The sequence below is a fragment of the Macaca thibetana genome, chromosome 15 (assembly GCF_024542745.1).
Source record: "Macaca thibetana thibetana isolate TM-01 chromosome 15, ASM2454274v1, whole genome shotgun sequence".
Taxonomy (NCBI): domain Eukaryota; kingdom Metazoa; phylum Chordata; class Mammalia; order Primates; family Cercopithecidae; genus Macaca; species Macaca thibetana.
Window position 1 is genome coordinate 4,152,511 of NC_065592.1, and position 14,964 is coordinate 4,167,474.

Below are 14,964 nucleotides of genomic sequence, written 5' to 3' on the forward strand. Positions count from 1 at the left end.
CCCACTCCGTCCCCTCCGCGAGAACCCCCTCTTGGACCACCCTCCCCAGGGTCCCTGCCCAGCACTGCAGGGCTTCCCAGGCGCCCATGAGCTGGGACCCGGCTGCCGCACCCCCCTCACCCCCCTCACCCCCCCAACAATGGCCAGCTCTGCCCGGGAGCCCTTGGAGGCAGGGGTCACCACAGCCTCCTGGGATGCCCGCTTCTGAGGGGCTGACGCCACTGTTTCAGGACGTGTCCCTGTGGGGGCTGCAGCCCGCTCCCCAACCATGCTAGGGGGGGTGGGGACTGGGGACAGTAAAAATAGATGGTATGCCTGGCCATGTCAGGGGTTCATGGTGAGGGTTTTTTTTTTTAAGCTCTAGCTTCTTTGATAAAATATTTTCCCATGGTAGACGGCACTGGGAATGTTCCCCATCCCCACCCTGCCCCAGAGGGCACGGCCCCGCCCTCTACTTGAGACCTACGGCCCCTGTGGCTCCTGTGGGTGGGCCGGTGGGCCATCCTCGCTCGAGGGGAGCCCCTCCCTGCCTGACTCAAGGGCACGCGTGGGCAGATGCTACCAGAAAGCCGGCACCAGCAACCCCAGCACCCAGGAGTCCCACCGCTCGGGGTCCCTGCTGAGTGGTGGGGCCGGCGGTGGCCACAGACCCCTGACCAGGCCCTGGCCCAGCTTTGGGCTCAATCACGCATGCCGTTGCTCACTCCCTGCTGTGTGCCCACCGCGCCACCCAGACAGCACCCCAGCCTCGCTCTGGGAACCCTGCATGTTGAGTGGGCCTTCCCTCCGGGAACGGCACCAAAATAGCAGAAGGAAGAAGAAAATGGAAAGTCAGCCCGGCGGCAGGCGCTCTCCAGGGAGGTGGCCAGTTCTGGCCGGAGCTGGGGGACATCGGAGGCTGTGAGCCTCAGATCCTGTGACCGAGGCCAGAGCCAGGCCCCGTGGGCAGCTCCAGGGCGAAAGGCCAATCTCGCCGATCTCTGCTGCTGCGTCAGCCTGAGCGTGCCGCTCTCTGCTGGCTGGTGATGGCCAGCAGCCCTCTGGTGTCCGGATGGGTCATAGCCAGCCCAGCCCTGCACGGTGGCCTCGGGGGCAGGGCCAGGGTCTGCAGTTGCATGGAGCTGGGCCTGCGTGGTCCCTGGGCCTGGCCTCCATTGTTTTGCCCGTGCCTACCTCTTTGGCCCTGAGGATGGGCCTCCCTTCGCCTCTGGGGTGGGGATGGGGCAGCCAGTGTGTGGGGTGGCCGACCAGTGGTGTTCCCAGCTGCCCACTCAGGCCAAGCTCCCAGGGTTCAGCTGGGAGCACTGAGGCTGCAGTGCTGTTGGAGTGGGTGGTGGGAACGTGGCCTGAGCCTGCCCAGCCCTAGGAAGAACTTTCTAGAGCACATGGTCATCATGGACATGTGGCCTGGGGCCCTGGCCCTCCAGGCTCTGAGCTCCTCTGGGGACTCCAGAGCCAAGGAGGCAGGTGTGCACGTGGGAGCCCGGGCTGCAGGCATTGGGCCACCAGCCGGCTGAGGCACTTGTGCAAAGCAAACTCCATTCTCCCACCCTACCTGGTGACCTGGAAGGCCAGGTTCAAATGTAGATATCTCAGCTTCTCAGAGACCCCTTTCTTGCCCTCCTGGCCCCATCACGCTGGCCCTGCGGGACCCTTGTGCACAGGGGGCCCCTCTGCCAACAGCTCTCTGTCACCTGCCCAAGGGCTCCCTGCTAGGGCCCAGCAGGGTCCCCAGCCCTGACGCGCCTCCCTCCCACCTGGGCTCCCACCTGACGCGACATGTGGCCCATACACATGGGGCTCTGCACGGACCAGCACCCTCTCCCCTGCCAGCCCTGCACCGGGGGTTCGGGCTCTGGTGTGGCTGCCAGCATATGCTCTGCTCCCAGGCTGGGGCGGGCAGGGGGAACGCATGGTTCTCTCCTCACAGTGCACCACCCAGCATCCATGGGATATGCACACACAGAGACGCATGTATCCGCAGGGCCCCCGGCTGTGCAGTCCGTGGGGCCAAGGCAGCTCACCCGCCCCTTTCCCACATCCTGCCCCCACACAGAGGGGTTGCCACAGGTGGCAGGTCGCTGCCTGGGGCTGCAGCCAGGGCTTAGGGTACCCTCCAGGCGGAACTCCCCGCCGGCTGTTTGAAGTCTCTGAGACCCAGATGCTCCCTCCCTCAATGCCTTGGTCCTGGGCGGCTGGCGCTGCCCTCTCTGGCCTGGACGCTTGCTGGCCCCCAACGGAAGTGCAGCTCTGGCCTTAGCCCCTCCCAGGCCTGCTCTGCCTGCAGTCCCCCTGGGCCTGGCGCTCCTGCTTGCCACAGCAGGGGCACCCTGGAGGCTGCAGGGTGTGAGTGGCAGAGTGGCATCAGCAGCCTAGAGCTGCCAGTAGCCAGCAAAGAGGCAGGGCGGACATGGGACAGGGCGGCCCCCACCTGCTCAGTCTCTGTAGCCCCCCATCCCATCCGCTCCGCCAGGCCAAAGTCCGCCCTTCTGCCTCACACCCTGGACGCCCTTCTCCATGCAGGGCTTGGCGGCCCCTCTGCGCCTGGCCTGGGTCCTCAGGGGCGCTCCCCAGCACCCGGCTGCCCAGGGCTCCAGCAGGGGTTTCCTCCCAGCGACCCAACTTCCTGTTTTCTCAAGAAAATGCAGCAGCCGATTCTGAACAGCTCATTAACATGCCTCCCCAGGCGTCCCGGACATCCTGGGGTCTTTACAGCGCTTGCCGGCCTGAGCACAGACAAAGAGAGGCAGCGGACGCGGTTCCTGCTGCCCCTGGAGCCCAAGGCTGAAGGAGAGGCCCCTGGAGCACACTTCCTTGCCACCTGAGGCAGAGCCGTGGGGTCAGAGGGTCAGACTGCACCCCAGGCCAGGGGCAGTGGGAGGTCCAGGGGCCTGTGTGTTCAGGTGACCGGCCGGCTGCAGATCCGAGCCAGAGCTTTCCCTCTTTCCTTCCTGCATCAGTCCCCGCTGGCCCAGCCTGAAGCTGTAGGGGCAGAAGGGCGGTAGCAGAAGGCCCAGGCCTGCATCTGTCCCTGCTCAGCCAGGTGGGTGCCCCTGAGGACCATGGGTGGAGCTGAGCTCAGGGCCCCTCCCTGCCCAGCCCAGGCGCCAGCAGGGACCCTGGCAGTGGCCTCCATGAGGGGATCTCCCTCCATGAGGGAGTCCCAAAACCTCCCCCCAAAATTGGGCTTGGGAGGCTGGGATTACTCAGGCCTGTAATCCCAGCACTTTGGGAGGCTGAGGCAGGAGGATCACCTGAGGTCAGGAGTTCAAGACCAGCCTGACCAACATGGTGAAACCCCATCTCTACAAAAATACAAAAATTAGCCACCCATGGTGGTGGGCGCCTGTAATCCCAGCTAGTCAGGAGCCTGAGGTGGGAGAATCGCTTGAACCTGGCAGACAGAGGCTGCAGTGAACTGAGACTGCACCACTACACTGCAGCCTAGGTGATGGAGTGAGACTCCGTCACCCCCAAAAAACCCCAGGAAACAAAACTGAGCGTGGTGGAGCAGCCCCGACCTGCTGCTCTGGGCGGAATATTGATGTGGCCCTAACTCCGGAACGTTCTGGAAGCAGCCCGTACCCTCCACCAGGAGCTGCCGAGAGCCAGCACAGTCCACAGTCCCCCTGCTCCCGTGTTGCCCACGGAGACCCCCGGCACCTGGCATGGACGGGCAAAAGGCGGCATCAGCTCCCCCTCAGCCTGGCCATGCCCAGGTACCCAGTGGGCTCAAGCCAGTCGGTGTGGGGCACGGCAGGCTTGGACAGTGCAGCCCTGGGCAGGTGGCTTAGCTCAGTCCCCCACTGGGGACAGGAGAGGAGGGAGAGAGGTGAGCTGGGCTTTGGTGCCCCCACCGGCCTCCCATGGCTCTCCACCGAGGTGCGGCAGTTCCCACTCAGGGGTTCTGTTGCCCAGACCTTGCTGGACGTCACCAAGCAGACGCAGGCTGTGCTGTGTGTTGCCTTTGGAAAGTGGGACCCGCCCAGCCCGAAGAGGCTTCCACAATTTCTCTCGATTCCTTTCAGAAACCCCATGGGAGCTGGAGGGAATTCCCCAAATCCCAACCAGTGCCTGATCGGAGCTGTCCCCGTGGCCATGCCGGCCTGCACTAGGGACTCTCCGCCGGCGCCTCACCCCGGACCCAGCAGGGACGCTCCGCCGGCGCCTCACCCTGGACTGCAGCAGCCCCCCAAGGCATGTCTGGGTGGAGGTGGGAGCAACAGGGTTGCTCGTGGTCCTGGCTCCCATGAGCAGAGCAGAGGGTGTGGCAGGTGCTTCTGCCGTCCGCCACTGTCTGGGGGGCCCACCTCCCTGGACACCCCCGTAGCTCTGGATCTTGTGCCAGCCCGAGGTAGGACGGGGCGCGCAGGACCCACCTGGCAGCGGCTGAAGATGTCTGCGTGGGTGACGCGCACATTGAAATGCTTGAGCACAGCCTTAGCCTGCTGCTGGGCCTTCAGGGAGCAGTCGACTGAGAAGCAGCGCCCAGCCCCGACCTGGGCCCGGAGCTGCAAAGACATGGTTCGGCTACTGAAGGGCAGTGCAGAGCCCAGCACCTGCCCAGGCCCAGCCCATCTCCACCAGGATGAGGCAGGAGCCTTCTCTTGGCCCACCAGGGGTACGGCAGAGGCACTGGGGGCCGGCCCCATGGCAAGCTGATCCTGAGGTGGGGGTGGCCGAGGGGCTAGGGGCTTGGGAAGATGGGGCTCAGGGCCACTGAGCTCATCTGTGGGACACTCACCTTGTGGAATGGCTGCCCCGATGTCAGGATGATCCTCCCCTCCTGCCTGGCGACCTGTGTGGGAGGGGCGACCAGTGGGTGAGGGGGCAGCTCCGTGCTCCTGGACTGGGCCGCCTCTGCTCGCCGCCCCCTAGCTCCCCAGATCCTGGCCGTGCACCAGGCCCCCTTTGTCCTCCAGGATGGCCTCTGCCTGGGGTCTGGGTGGTGAGGAGCCCTGCTGGCCCTCAGACACCTGCAGCCCAGGTCCTGGGTGTTGCCTCATTGTACAGATTTAATCCTGGCACCATGCAAACATTTGTTTTTCATAATTACAAACAAAATTGAATTTAAAAAGCCATCCCTCAAAAGCAGAAGAAAATGAAATAAATAAAACACACACAGAGGTATTCCAAGAGACTCTGGAGATTTGAAAACACTGTAACTTGCCCCTAGCTCCTAGGGAGCCAACTACACATCAAAAATGAAGAAAACCGGCTGGGCGCGGTGGCTCACGCCTGTAATCCCAGCCCTTTGGGAGGCCGAGGTGGGCAGATCACGAGGTCAGGCGATCGAGACCATCCTGGTTAACATGGTGAAACCCCGTCTCTACTAAAAATACAAAAAAACTAGCCGGGTGAGGTGGCGGGCGCCTGTAGTCCCAGCTACTCGGGAGGCTGAGGCAGGAGAAAGGCGTGAACCCGGGAGGTGGAGCTTGCAGTGAGCCGAGATCGTGCCACTGCACTCCAGCCTGGGCGACAGAGCGAGACTCTGTCTTAAACAAAAAAATAAAAATAAAAATGAAGAAAACCCTGCAGTGACGATACTATGGGTGACTGTCGGTGTCGACGCGGCTCTTCCAAAGCTGTGTATGAACTGTGGCATAAAACAGACGGACTATTTTGCTGATTTTGTGAGTATGAGAGTTTTCAGCCGACAAAGGAGATAAAAATTAAAAGTAAGGATATTAAGCTTACAAGAAAACTCCAGCTCTGAATAGAAAGCTTCAGTATGAATTTCTGATGTATGGTTTTTTTTTTTTTTTTTTTTTTTTTTTTTTTGAGACGGAGTCTTGCTCTGTCACCCAGGCTGGAGTGCAGTGGCCGGATCTCAGCTCACTGCAAGCTCCGCCTCCCGGGTTTACGCCGTTCTCCTGCCTCAGCCTCCCGAGTAGCTGGGACTACAGGCGCCCGCCACCTCGCCCGGCTAATTTTTTTGTATTTTTTAGTAGAGACGGGGTTTCACCGTGTTAGCCGGGATCGTCTCTCGATCTCCTGGCCTCGTGATCCGCCCGTCTCGGCTTCCCAAAGTGCTGGGATTACAGGCTTGAGCCACCGCGCCCGGCCGATGTATGTTATATATATTTTTTAAAGTGTATTTCCGCACAGTCCACTGCAAAGGTCTAGAGACAAGACCCAATCCCGTCACCGGGAGTGCCTGTACCCAACACTGGTTTCTACATTTTACACTAAAAGGAGCCCGAGCTTTTTGGAGAAATGACTGATTCCACATCTAAGGCAGAAATGCAGACAATGAGGCCGGAGCCTCTAGACCCTGCAGAAGGCAATAGTGATCCAAGAGCCAAGTGTCACATCCGAGGACTCAGGAGCCAGCGGGGCTCCCGCACCACAGGGAGGCAACGTGCCAGTGAGGGAACAGAGGTGCGGCGGAGGACACAGACACCTTTCTATGCGTTCAGAATGGTTCCTTAAAATCATTAATTTGTTTTTTGGGTTTTTTTTTGAGATGGAATCTCACTCTGTCGCCCAGGCTGGAGCGCACAATCTCGGCTCGTTGCAACATCCTCCTCCCAGGTTCAAGCGATTCTTGTGCCTCAGCCTCCCAAGTAGCCGGGATTACAGGCACCCACCACCACACCCAGCTAATTTTTGTATTTTTAGTAGAGATGGGGTTTCGCCATGGTGGCCAGGCTGGTCTCAAACTCCTGACCTCAGGTGATCCGTCTGCCTTGGCCTGCTAAAGTGCTGGGATTACAGGTGTGAACCACCATGCCCAGCCAAATCATTAGTCATCTTTTTTTTTTTTTTTTTTTTTTTTTTTTTTTTTTTTTTTTTTTTTTTTGAGATGGAGTCTTGCTCTGTCGCCCAGGCTGGAGTGCAGTGGCCGGATCTCAGCTGACTGCAAGCTCCGCATCCCGGGTTTACGCCATTCTCCTGCCTCAGCCTCCCAAGTAGCTGGGACTACAGGCGCCCACCACCTCGCCCGGCTAGTTTTTTGTATTTTTTAGTAGAGACGGGGTTTCACCGTGTTAGCCAGGATGGTTTCGATCTCCTGACCTCATGATCCACCCGTCTCGGCCTCCCAAAGTGCTGGGATTACAGGCTTGAGCCACCGCGCCCGGCCTATCATTAGTTATCTTTAAGAGTGCAAGACCAACTCAAAAACATCAGAGCTAATACTATAAAACTCTTACAAGAGGCTGGGCAAGGTGGCTCGTGCCTGTAATCCCAGCACTTTGGGAGGCTGCGATGGGCAGATCGCTTGAGTCCAGGAGTTCTAGACCAGCCTGGGCAACATAGCGAAACCCCATCTCTACAAAAAATAAAAAAACTAGGCAGGTGTGCCTGTAGTCCCAGCTTCTTAGGAGGTCAACATGCGATGATCACCTGAGCCGGGAGGTCAAGGCTGCAGTGGGCTGTGTTCACGCCACCGCACTCCAGCCTGGGCTACAAAGAAACCCTATCTCAAAAAAAAAAAAAAAGAAGATTCTTAGAAGAAGACACAGGGACCACTTTCTGGCACTGTATTTGGCCAGGATTTCTTCGATATGACACCGTAGCAAAGGCAGCAAAAGAAACACTGGAGTGACTGGACCCTCATTATAGTGAAATGTGCGCCTAGGACACTCTGGAGGAGTAAAACACCACAGGGTGGAGACGTTGGTATTTGCAAATCACGTATCTGGCCAGGGGTTGATATCCAGAGTATAGGAGGAACCCCATAATTCAACAACAGAAAAGTAAATAATCCAGTTTAAAAACGGAAGGGCGGGGCGCGGTGGCTCACGCCTGTAATCCCAACACTTTGGGAGGCCTAGGCAGGAGGATGGTCTGAGCCTGGGAGGCTGAGGCTGCTGTGAGCTGTGATCGTGCCATTGCACTCCAGCCTGGGTAACAAAGTGAGACCTTATCTCAAAAAGAAAAAAAAAAGTCGACAGAGGACTTGAATAGACACTTCTTCAAAGATATACGCGTGGCCAATAAGCGCGTGAAAAGATGCTCAGCATCATTCGTCATTAGCGAAACGCAAATAAAAACCACAGTGAGACATCACACCCATTAGGATGGCTTTTACAAAAAAAAAAAAAAGGGGAAATAATGTTGGTGGGATGTGGATAAACTGAACCCTCATGCGTCACTGGTGGGAAGGTAAACAGTGCGGCCGCTGTGGAAAACAGTGTGATGGTTCCTCAAGACGTTAAACACAGAGTCCGAAGAGGATTCAGCAGTTTCACTTTTAGCTGTAAATGCAAAAAACTGAAAGCAGGAGCTCAAGTACATCCTTATCCATCCGTGTTCGCAGCAGCCACATTCAGAATAACCAGAAGAGGGAAGCAACCTGGGGCCCATCCACAGACGAATGGAAACAAAACATGTCCATCCCGCAACGGAACGTCATCCAGCCTCAGAAAGGAAGGACGTTCAGACACAGGCTATGGCACAGATAGACCCTCACGACATGCCGAGTGGAAGACGCCAGACGCAAATGGGCGGATACTATATGATTCCACGTCTACGAGGTACCTAGGACAGGTCAATTCATAGAGGCAGAAAGTGGAACAGTGGCCACCAGGGCTAGAGGGAGGGGAGGGGAGATAACTATTGGCTCAGAGTCGTCGTTGTTGTTGTTGCTTTGAGATGGAGTCTTGCTCTGTCGCCCAGGCTGGAGTGCAGTGGCGTGATCGCGGCTCACGGCAAGCTCCGCCTCCCGGGTTCACGCCATTCTCCTGCCTCAGCCTCCCAAGTAGCTGGGACTACAGGCGCCCACCACCACGCCCGGCTAATTTTTTTTAATTTTTATTTTTAATAGAGACGGGGTTTCACCATGTTAGCCAGGATGGTCTCGATCTCCTGACCTCGTGATCCGCCCGTCTCGGCCTCCCAAAGTGCTAGGATTCCAGGCGTGAGCCACCGCGCCCGGCTGGTACGGTGTCTTTGTTTGGGATGATACCGAGTTCTGGAAAGAGGTGGTGGTGATGGATATATGATATAGTGAGTGTGCTAATGCCACTGAACTGCACACTTAAAAATGGTTAAAATGGTCAATTTCGTGTTATGTATGTTTTACCACAAAAAAGGAAGAAAAAAACTGACACAGCAAGTAGCTACTTTGTGGTGATAACAAATATACACCAATATGATGAGTAAAAACACCTACATGATGAATAAAAAACAAAAGTAAAAACAAACACAACTGGTAAATAAAGTAAATATACAGGACAAAAGGAAACAAGGGTCAAAGGGAAGAAACAGACTAGTTATACAGGAACTACACAGGGCTACACGGGAACTACATGGGGCTACACGGGAACTACACGAGGCAACATGGGAACTCCAGAGGGGCCACAGAGGGACTACAGTGGGGTTACACAGGAGCTACATGGGGTTACACAGGAACTACACGGGGCTACATGGGAACTACACAGGGCAACACGGGGCTACACAGGGCTACACAGGAACTACACGGGGCTACATGGGAACTACACAGGGCAACACGGGGCTACACAGGGCTACACAGGAACTACACAGGGCTACATGGGAACTACACAGGGCTACACAGGAACTACACGGGGCAACATGGGAACTACAGCAGGGCTACACAGAGGGACTACAGTGGGGCTATACAGGAGCTACATGGGGTTACACAGGAACTACATGGGGCTACATGGGAACTACACAGGGTTACATGGGAACTACAGAGGGGCTACAGAGGGACTACAGTGGGGCTACAGAGGGCTACACGGGGCTACACAGGAACTACACGGGGCTACACAGGAACTACACGGGGCTACACAGGAACTACACGGGGCTACATGGGAACTACAGAGGGGCCACAGAGGGACTACAGTGGGATTACACAGGAGTTACACGGGGTTACACAGGAACTACACGGGGCTACACAGGAACTACACGGGGCTACACAGGAACTACACGGGGCTACACGGGAACTACACGGGGCTACATGGGAACTACACGGGGCTACATGGGAACTACAGGGGGCTACATGGGAACTACAGAGAGGCCACAGAGGGACTACACGGGGCTCCACAGGGCTACACGGCGATACACAGGAGCTACACAGGACTGATGGCGAACTTCTCGAGGGCAACAATGGAGCCAAAAGGCAGCGGAGGGTTTTCAAAGTTCTGTGGAGCTGCTGGTACAAACCCAGCAACACTCTCCTTCAAGAAAGAGGAAACAGAGCTTTTTAGAAAGGAAAAATGGCCCCGATTAAAGAACAAGGAAAATTCATTAACAAGAAGGAGTCCGTCATTTCCCAGAGGAAGGTCTGCCATGCAATAAACGGTCCACACATCATCAACACTGAAAGACGTCGAGTCCATAAAGGAAACATGATCATGTCTAATGCGCAGAATTAAGAAAAACAGCATCGTGTTAACATTCTGGAAGATGACAGCAGGTAAGAAAGATAAATGGACCCTGCAAACAGAATCCAGCAGCACATTAAAGCGATAACTCACCACGGTCGAGTGAGTTTCATCCCAGGGATTCGGGGGGTTCAACATGTGCAAGTCAGAATGTGTGATTCATCACATAAACAGAATTAAAAACAAAAACGACATGATCATCTCAATAGAGGCATAAAAAGCATTTGATAAAATCTAGCATTGCTTTATGATAAAAATCCTCACCCAACTAGGCACGGAAGGAACATACCTCAAAATAATAAAAGCCATATATGACACGCCCGCAGCCAACATCATAGTCAACGGGGAAAAGCGGAAAACAGCCCCCCTGAGCGCTGGAACGAGAGAAGGCTGCCCTCCCCTCACCCTCCCGCCCTCACAACGTAGTGCTCAAAGTCCTGACCAGCACTCCCAGGGAAGAGAGAGAAAGAGAGGGCATCCAAATGGGAAAACAGGAAGTCAAACTATCTCTGTTTGCCAATGTTGTGACTGTATACCTCGAACACCCTAAAGGCTCCTCCAAGACTCCTTGATTTGACAAATGAATTCAGTCAAGTCTCAGGTTACAAAATCAATGTGCACAAATCAGTAGCACAACGACCAAGCTGAGAAGGAAACCAAGAACTCAGGCCGGGCGCGGTGGCTCACGCCTGTAATCCCAGCACTTTGGGAGGCCCACGGGGGTGGCTCACTTGAGGTCAGGAGTTTGAGACCAGCCTGGATAACATGGTGAAACCCCGTCTCTACTAAAAATACAAAAATTAGCCTGGGTGTGGTGGCGGGCGCCTATAATCCCAGCTATCCCGGAGGCTGAGGCAGGAGAATGGCGTGAACCCGGGAGGTGGAGGTTGCAGTGAGCCGAGATGGCGCCACTGCACTCCAGCCTGGGCGACAGGGCGAGACTCCGTCTCAAAAAAATAAAAGTAAATAAATAAATATGTGGAAAAAAAAAACTCAATCCCTTTTATAATATCTGCACAATGACAACACACACACACACACACACACACACACACACACACACACACACAACAAACCTACGAATGTACTTAACCAAGGAGGTGAAAGACCTCTACAAGGAGAACTACAAAATGCTGCTGAAAGAAATCATGAATGACACAAACAAATGGAAATACATCCCATGCTCAAGAATTGGAGGAATCAATATTGTGAAATAACCAAACTGCCCAAAGCAATCTACAGATTAAGTGCAATTCCTATCAAAGTACCAACATCGCTTCTCACAGCATTAGAAAAAACAATCCTAAAATTTGTATGAAACCAATAGAGAGCCTGAATAGCCAAAGCAGTTCTAAGGAAAAAGAACGAACCTAGGCCGGGCGAAGTGGCTCACACCCAGCACTCTGGGAGGCTGAGGCGGGTGGATCACAAGGTCAGGAGTTCGAGACCAGCCCAGCCAACACGGTGAAACTCCATCTTTACTAAAATACAAAAAATTAGCCGGGCGTGGTGGCAGGGGCCTGTAGTCCCAGCTCCTCCGGAGGCTGAGGCAGGGGAAATCCCTTGAACCCAGGAGGTGGGGGTTCCAGTGAGCCGAGATTGTGCCACTGCACTCCAGCCTGGCGACAGAGTGAGACTCTGTCTCAAAAAAACCCCAAAAAACAAAACACAAATCTGGAGGCATCACATTACCCAACTTCAAATTACACTTGTGATGGTTTCTACTGAGTGTCAACTGGATTGGATTGAAAGATGCAAAGTACTGATCCTGGGTGTGTCTGTGAGGGTGCTGCCAAAGGGGATCTACATTTCACAGAGTCCATGGACTGGGAGAGGCAGACCCGCCCTCAGTAGGCACCATCTAATCTGCGGCCAGCACGGCCAGAATAAAGCAGGCAGGAGAAGATGGAAGAGCCAACTTGCTGAGTCTTCCGGCCCCATCTTTCTCCCGTGCTGGGTGCTTCCTGTCCTCGAACATCAGACTCCAAAGTCCCTCAGCTTTTGGACTCTTACACGTACACCAGTGGTTTGCCAGAGGCCCTTGGGCCTTTGGCCACAGACTGAAGGCTGCACTGCCAGCTTCCCAACTTTTGAGATTTTGGGACTCGGACTGATCCACCACTGGCTTCCTGGCTCTTCAACTTGCAGACGGCCTATTGTGAGGCTTCACCTTGTGATCCTGGGAGTCAACTCTCCTTAGTAAACTTCCTTTCATGGGCTGGGCACAGTGGCTCACGCCTGTCATCCCAGCACTTTGGGAGGCCAAGGCGGGCAGATCATGAGGTCAAGAGATCGAGACCATCCTGGCTAACACGGTGAAACCCCGTCTCTACTAAAAATACAAAAAGTTAGCCGGGCGTGGCGGCGGGTGCCTGTAGTCCCAGCTACTCGGGAGGCTGAGGCAGGAGAATGGCGTGAACCCGGGAGGTGGAGCTTGCAGTGAGCCGAGATCACGCCACTGCACTCCAGCCTGGGCGACAGAGCGAGACTCCGCCTCAAAAAAAATAAAATAAAATAAACTTCCTTTCATATGCACATCTATCCTATCAGTTCTGTCCCTCTAGAGAACCCTGACTGACACTACAAGGCTCTGTGTTTGGATGTGTCCCCGCCCAAATCTCATCTTGAAATGCAAGCCTCAGTGTTGGAGGTGCAGCCTGGCGGGAGGTGACTAGAGGTGATTGGATCACGGGGAATGATTTCTCAGGAGTGGTTTAGCACCATCCCCCTTGGTCCTTTCCTTGCCTGGTCGTTTAAAAGTGCGCAGCGCGTCCCCTCTTGCTGTCTCGCTCCTGCCTTCACCATGTGACATGCAAGCTCCTGCTTTGCCTTCTGCCAGGACCGGAAGTTTCCAGAGGCTCCCCAGAAGCAGATGCCAGTGATATGGTTCCTGTACAGCCTCCAGAACCATGAGCCAACCGAACTTCTTTTAAGTTACCCAGTCCCAGGTATTTCTTTTTTTCTTTTTTTTGAGCTCTGTCGCCCACGCTGGAGTACAGTGCAGTGACATGATCTCAGCTCACTGCAACCTCTGTCTCCCAGGTTCAAGTGATTCTCCTGCCTCAGCTTCCCGAGTAGCTGGGACTACAGGTGCCCACCACCAAGCCTGACAAATTTTTTTTTTTTTTTTTTTTTAAGATGGAGTCTTGCTCTGTCACCAGGCTGGAGTGCGGTGGCATGATCTCGGCTCACAACAATCTCCACTTCCCAGGTTTAAGCGATTCCCCTGCCTCAGCCTCCTGAGTAGCTGGGACTACAGGCACGCGCCACCACGCCCAGCTAATTTTTTGTATTTTAGTAGAGACGGGGTTTCACCATGTTGGTCAGGCTGGTCTCGAACTCCCAACCTCAGGTGATCCACCCGCCTCAGCCTCTCAAAGTCCTAGGATTACAGGCGTGAGCCACTGCACCTGGCCTCAGGTATTCCTTTATAGCAATGTGAGAATGGACTAACACAGTGTAGTTACCAAAACAGCATAGTACTGATATAAAAGTAGATACATAGACCAATGGGATGGAATAGAGAATCCAGAAATAAAACCAAATACTTACAATCAACTGATCTTTTCAAAGTCTAAATAAACATAAATTGGAGAGAAAGACACCCTATCAAATAACTGGTGCTGAGAAAACTGGCTGGCCACGTGTAGGAGAATGAAACTGGATCCCTATCTCTCACATATACAAAAACCAACTCAAGATGGATGAAAGACTTAAATCTAAGACCTGAACCATAAACATTCTAGAAGGAAATCGAGGAAAGCTCTTCTGCACATTGGCTTAAGCAAACAGTTTTGACTAGAACCACAAAAGCAAATGCAACAAAAAGAAAAATAAATAAATGCGACCTAATTCAACTAAAAAGCTTCTGCACAGCAAAAGAAATAATCATCAGAGAAAACAAACAGCCCACAGAATGGGCGAAAATATTCGCAAACTATGCATCTAACGAAGAGGTAATATCAAGTATCTACAAGGAACTCAAACCAATCAGCAAAAAAAAAAACAACAAAGAATCCCATCAAAAAGTGGGCAAATGACATGTGAATAGACATTTCTCAAAAGAAGATATACAAATAGCCAGCAAACGTGAAAAAGCGTTCAACATCACGAATCATCAGGGAAATGCAAATTAAAACCACAATGAGATGCCACCTTGCCCTATAGCCAAAATAGACATTATTAAAATGTAAAAAAGACCAGTGCGGTGGCTCACGCCTTAATCCCAGCACTTTGGGAGGCCAAAGCGGGTGGAGCACAAGGTCAGGAGTTCGAGACCAGCCCGCCCAACATGGTGAAACCCGGTCTCTGCTAAAAAGACAAAAAATTAGCCAGGCGTGGTGGCAGGTGTCTGTAGTCCCAGCTACTCAGAAGGCTGAGGCAGAATAACCACTTGAACCTGGGAGGTGGACGTTGCAGTGAGCCAAGATCGCGCCATTGCACTCCAGCCTGGTGACAGAGCTAGACTTCATCTCAAAATAAAATAAATAAATAAATAAATAAATAAATAAATAAAAATAATTAGTACAACATCTATGAAAACAGCATGGAGATTTCTCAAAGAATTAAAAGCAGATCTACCACGTGCTCCAGCAGTCCCACTACTGAGTATCTA

At 54.0% G+C, this 14,964-nt stretch overlaps 2 protein-coding genes across 7 annotated transcripts in view; one reads left to right on the forward strand and one right to left on the reverse strand.

Annotated features, from left to right (window-relative positions):
* The window catches only part of EXD3 (exonuclease 3'-5' domain containing 3), a 119,503-nt gene that overhangs the window by 11,166 nt on the left and 93,373 nt on the right, over positions 1–14,964 (reverse strand). For all 5 annotated transcript variants that reach the window (XM_050759836.1, XM_050759840.1, XM_050759837.1 and 2 more), the window contains 2 exons: positions 4,745–4,798; positions 4,380–4,511 (listed from right to left, as the gene is read on the reverse strand). In XM_050759836.1, coding sequence (XP_050615793.1) covers positions 4,380–4,511; positions 4,745–4,798 — 186 coding nt within the window. The remainder of the gene's footprint in view (positions 1–4,379; positions 4,512–4,744; positions 4,799–14,964) is intronic.
* Positions 1–14,964, forward strand: part of MRPL41 (mitochondrial ribosomal protein L41) — a 232,279-nt gene that overhangs the window by 577 nt on the left and 216,738 nt on the right. Inside the window, exon 1 of one of the 2 annotated variants that reach the window (XM_050760437.1) lies at positions 278–281. The exons of the other annotated variant lie outside the window; for it this stretch is intronic. The gene's annotated coding sequence lies outside the window, so the exon portion shown is untranslated. Of the gene's footprint in view, positions 1–277; positions 282–14,964 lie in introns of those variants that run through there. 2 annotated transcript variants of the gene reach the window in all.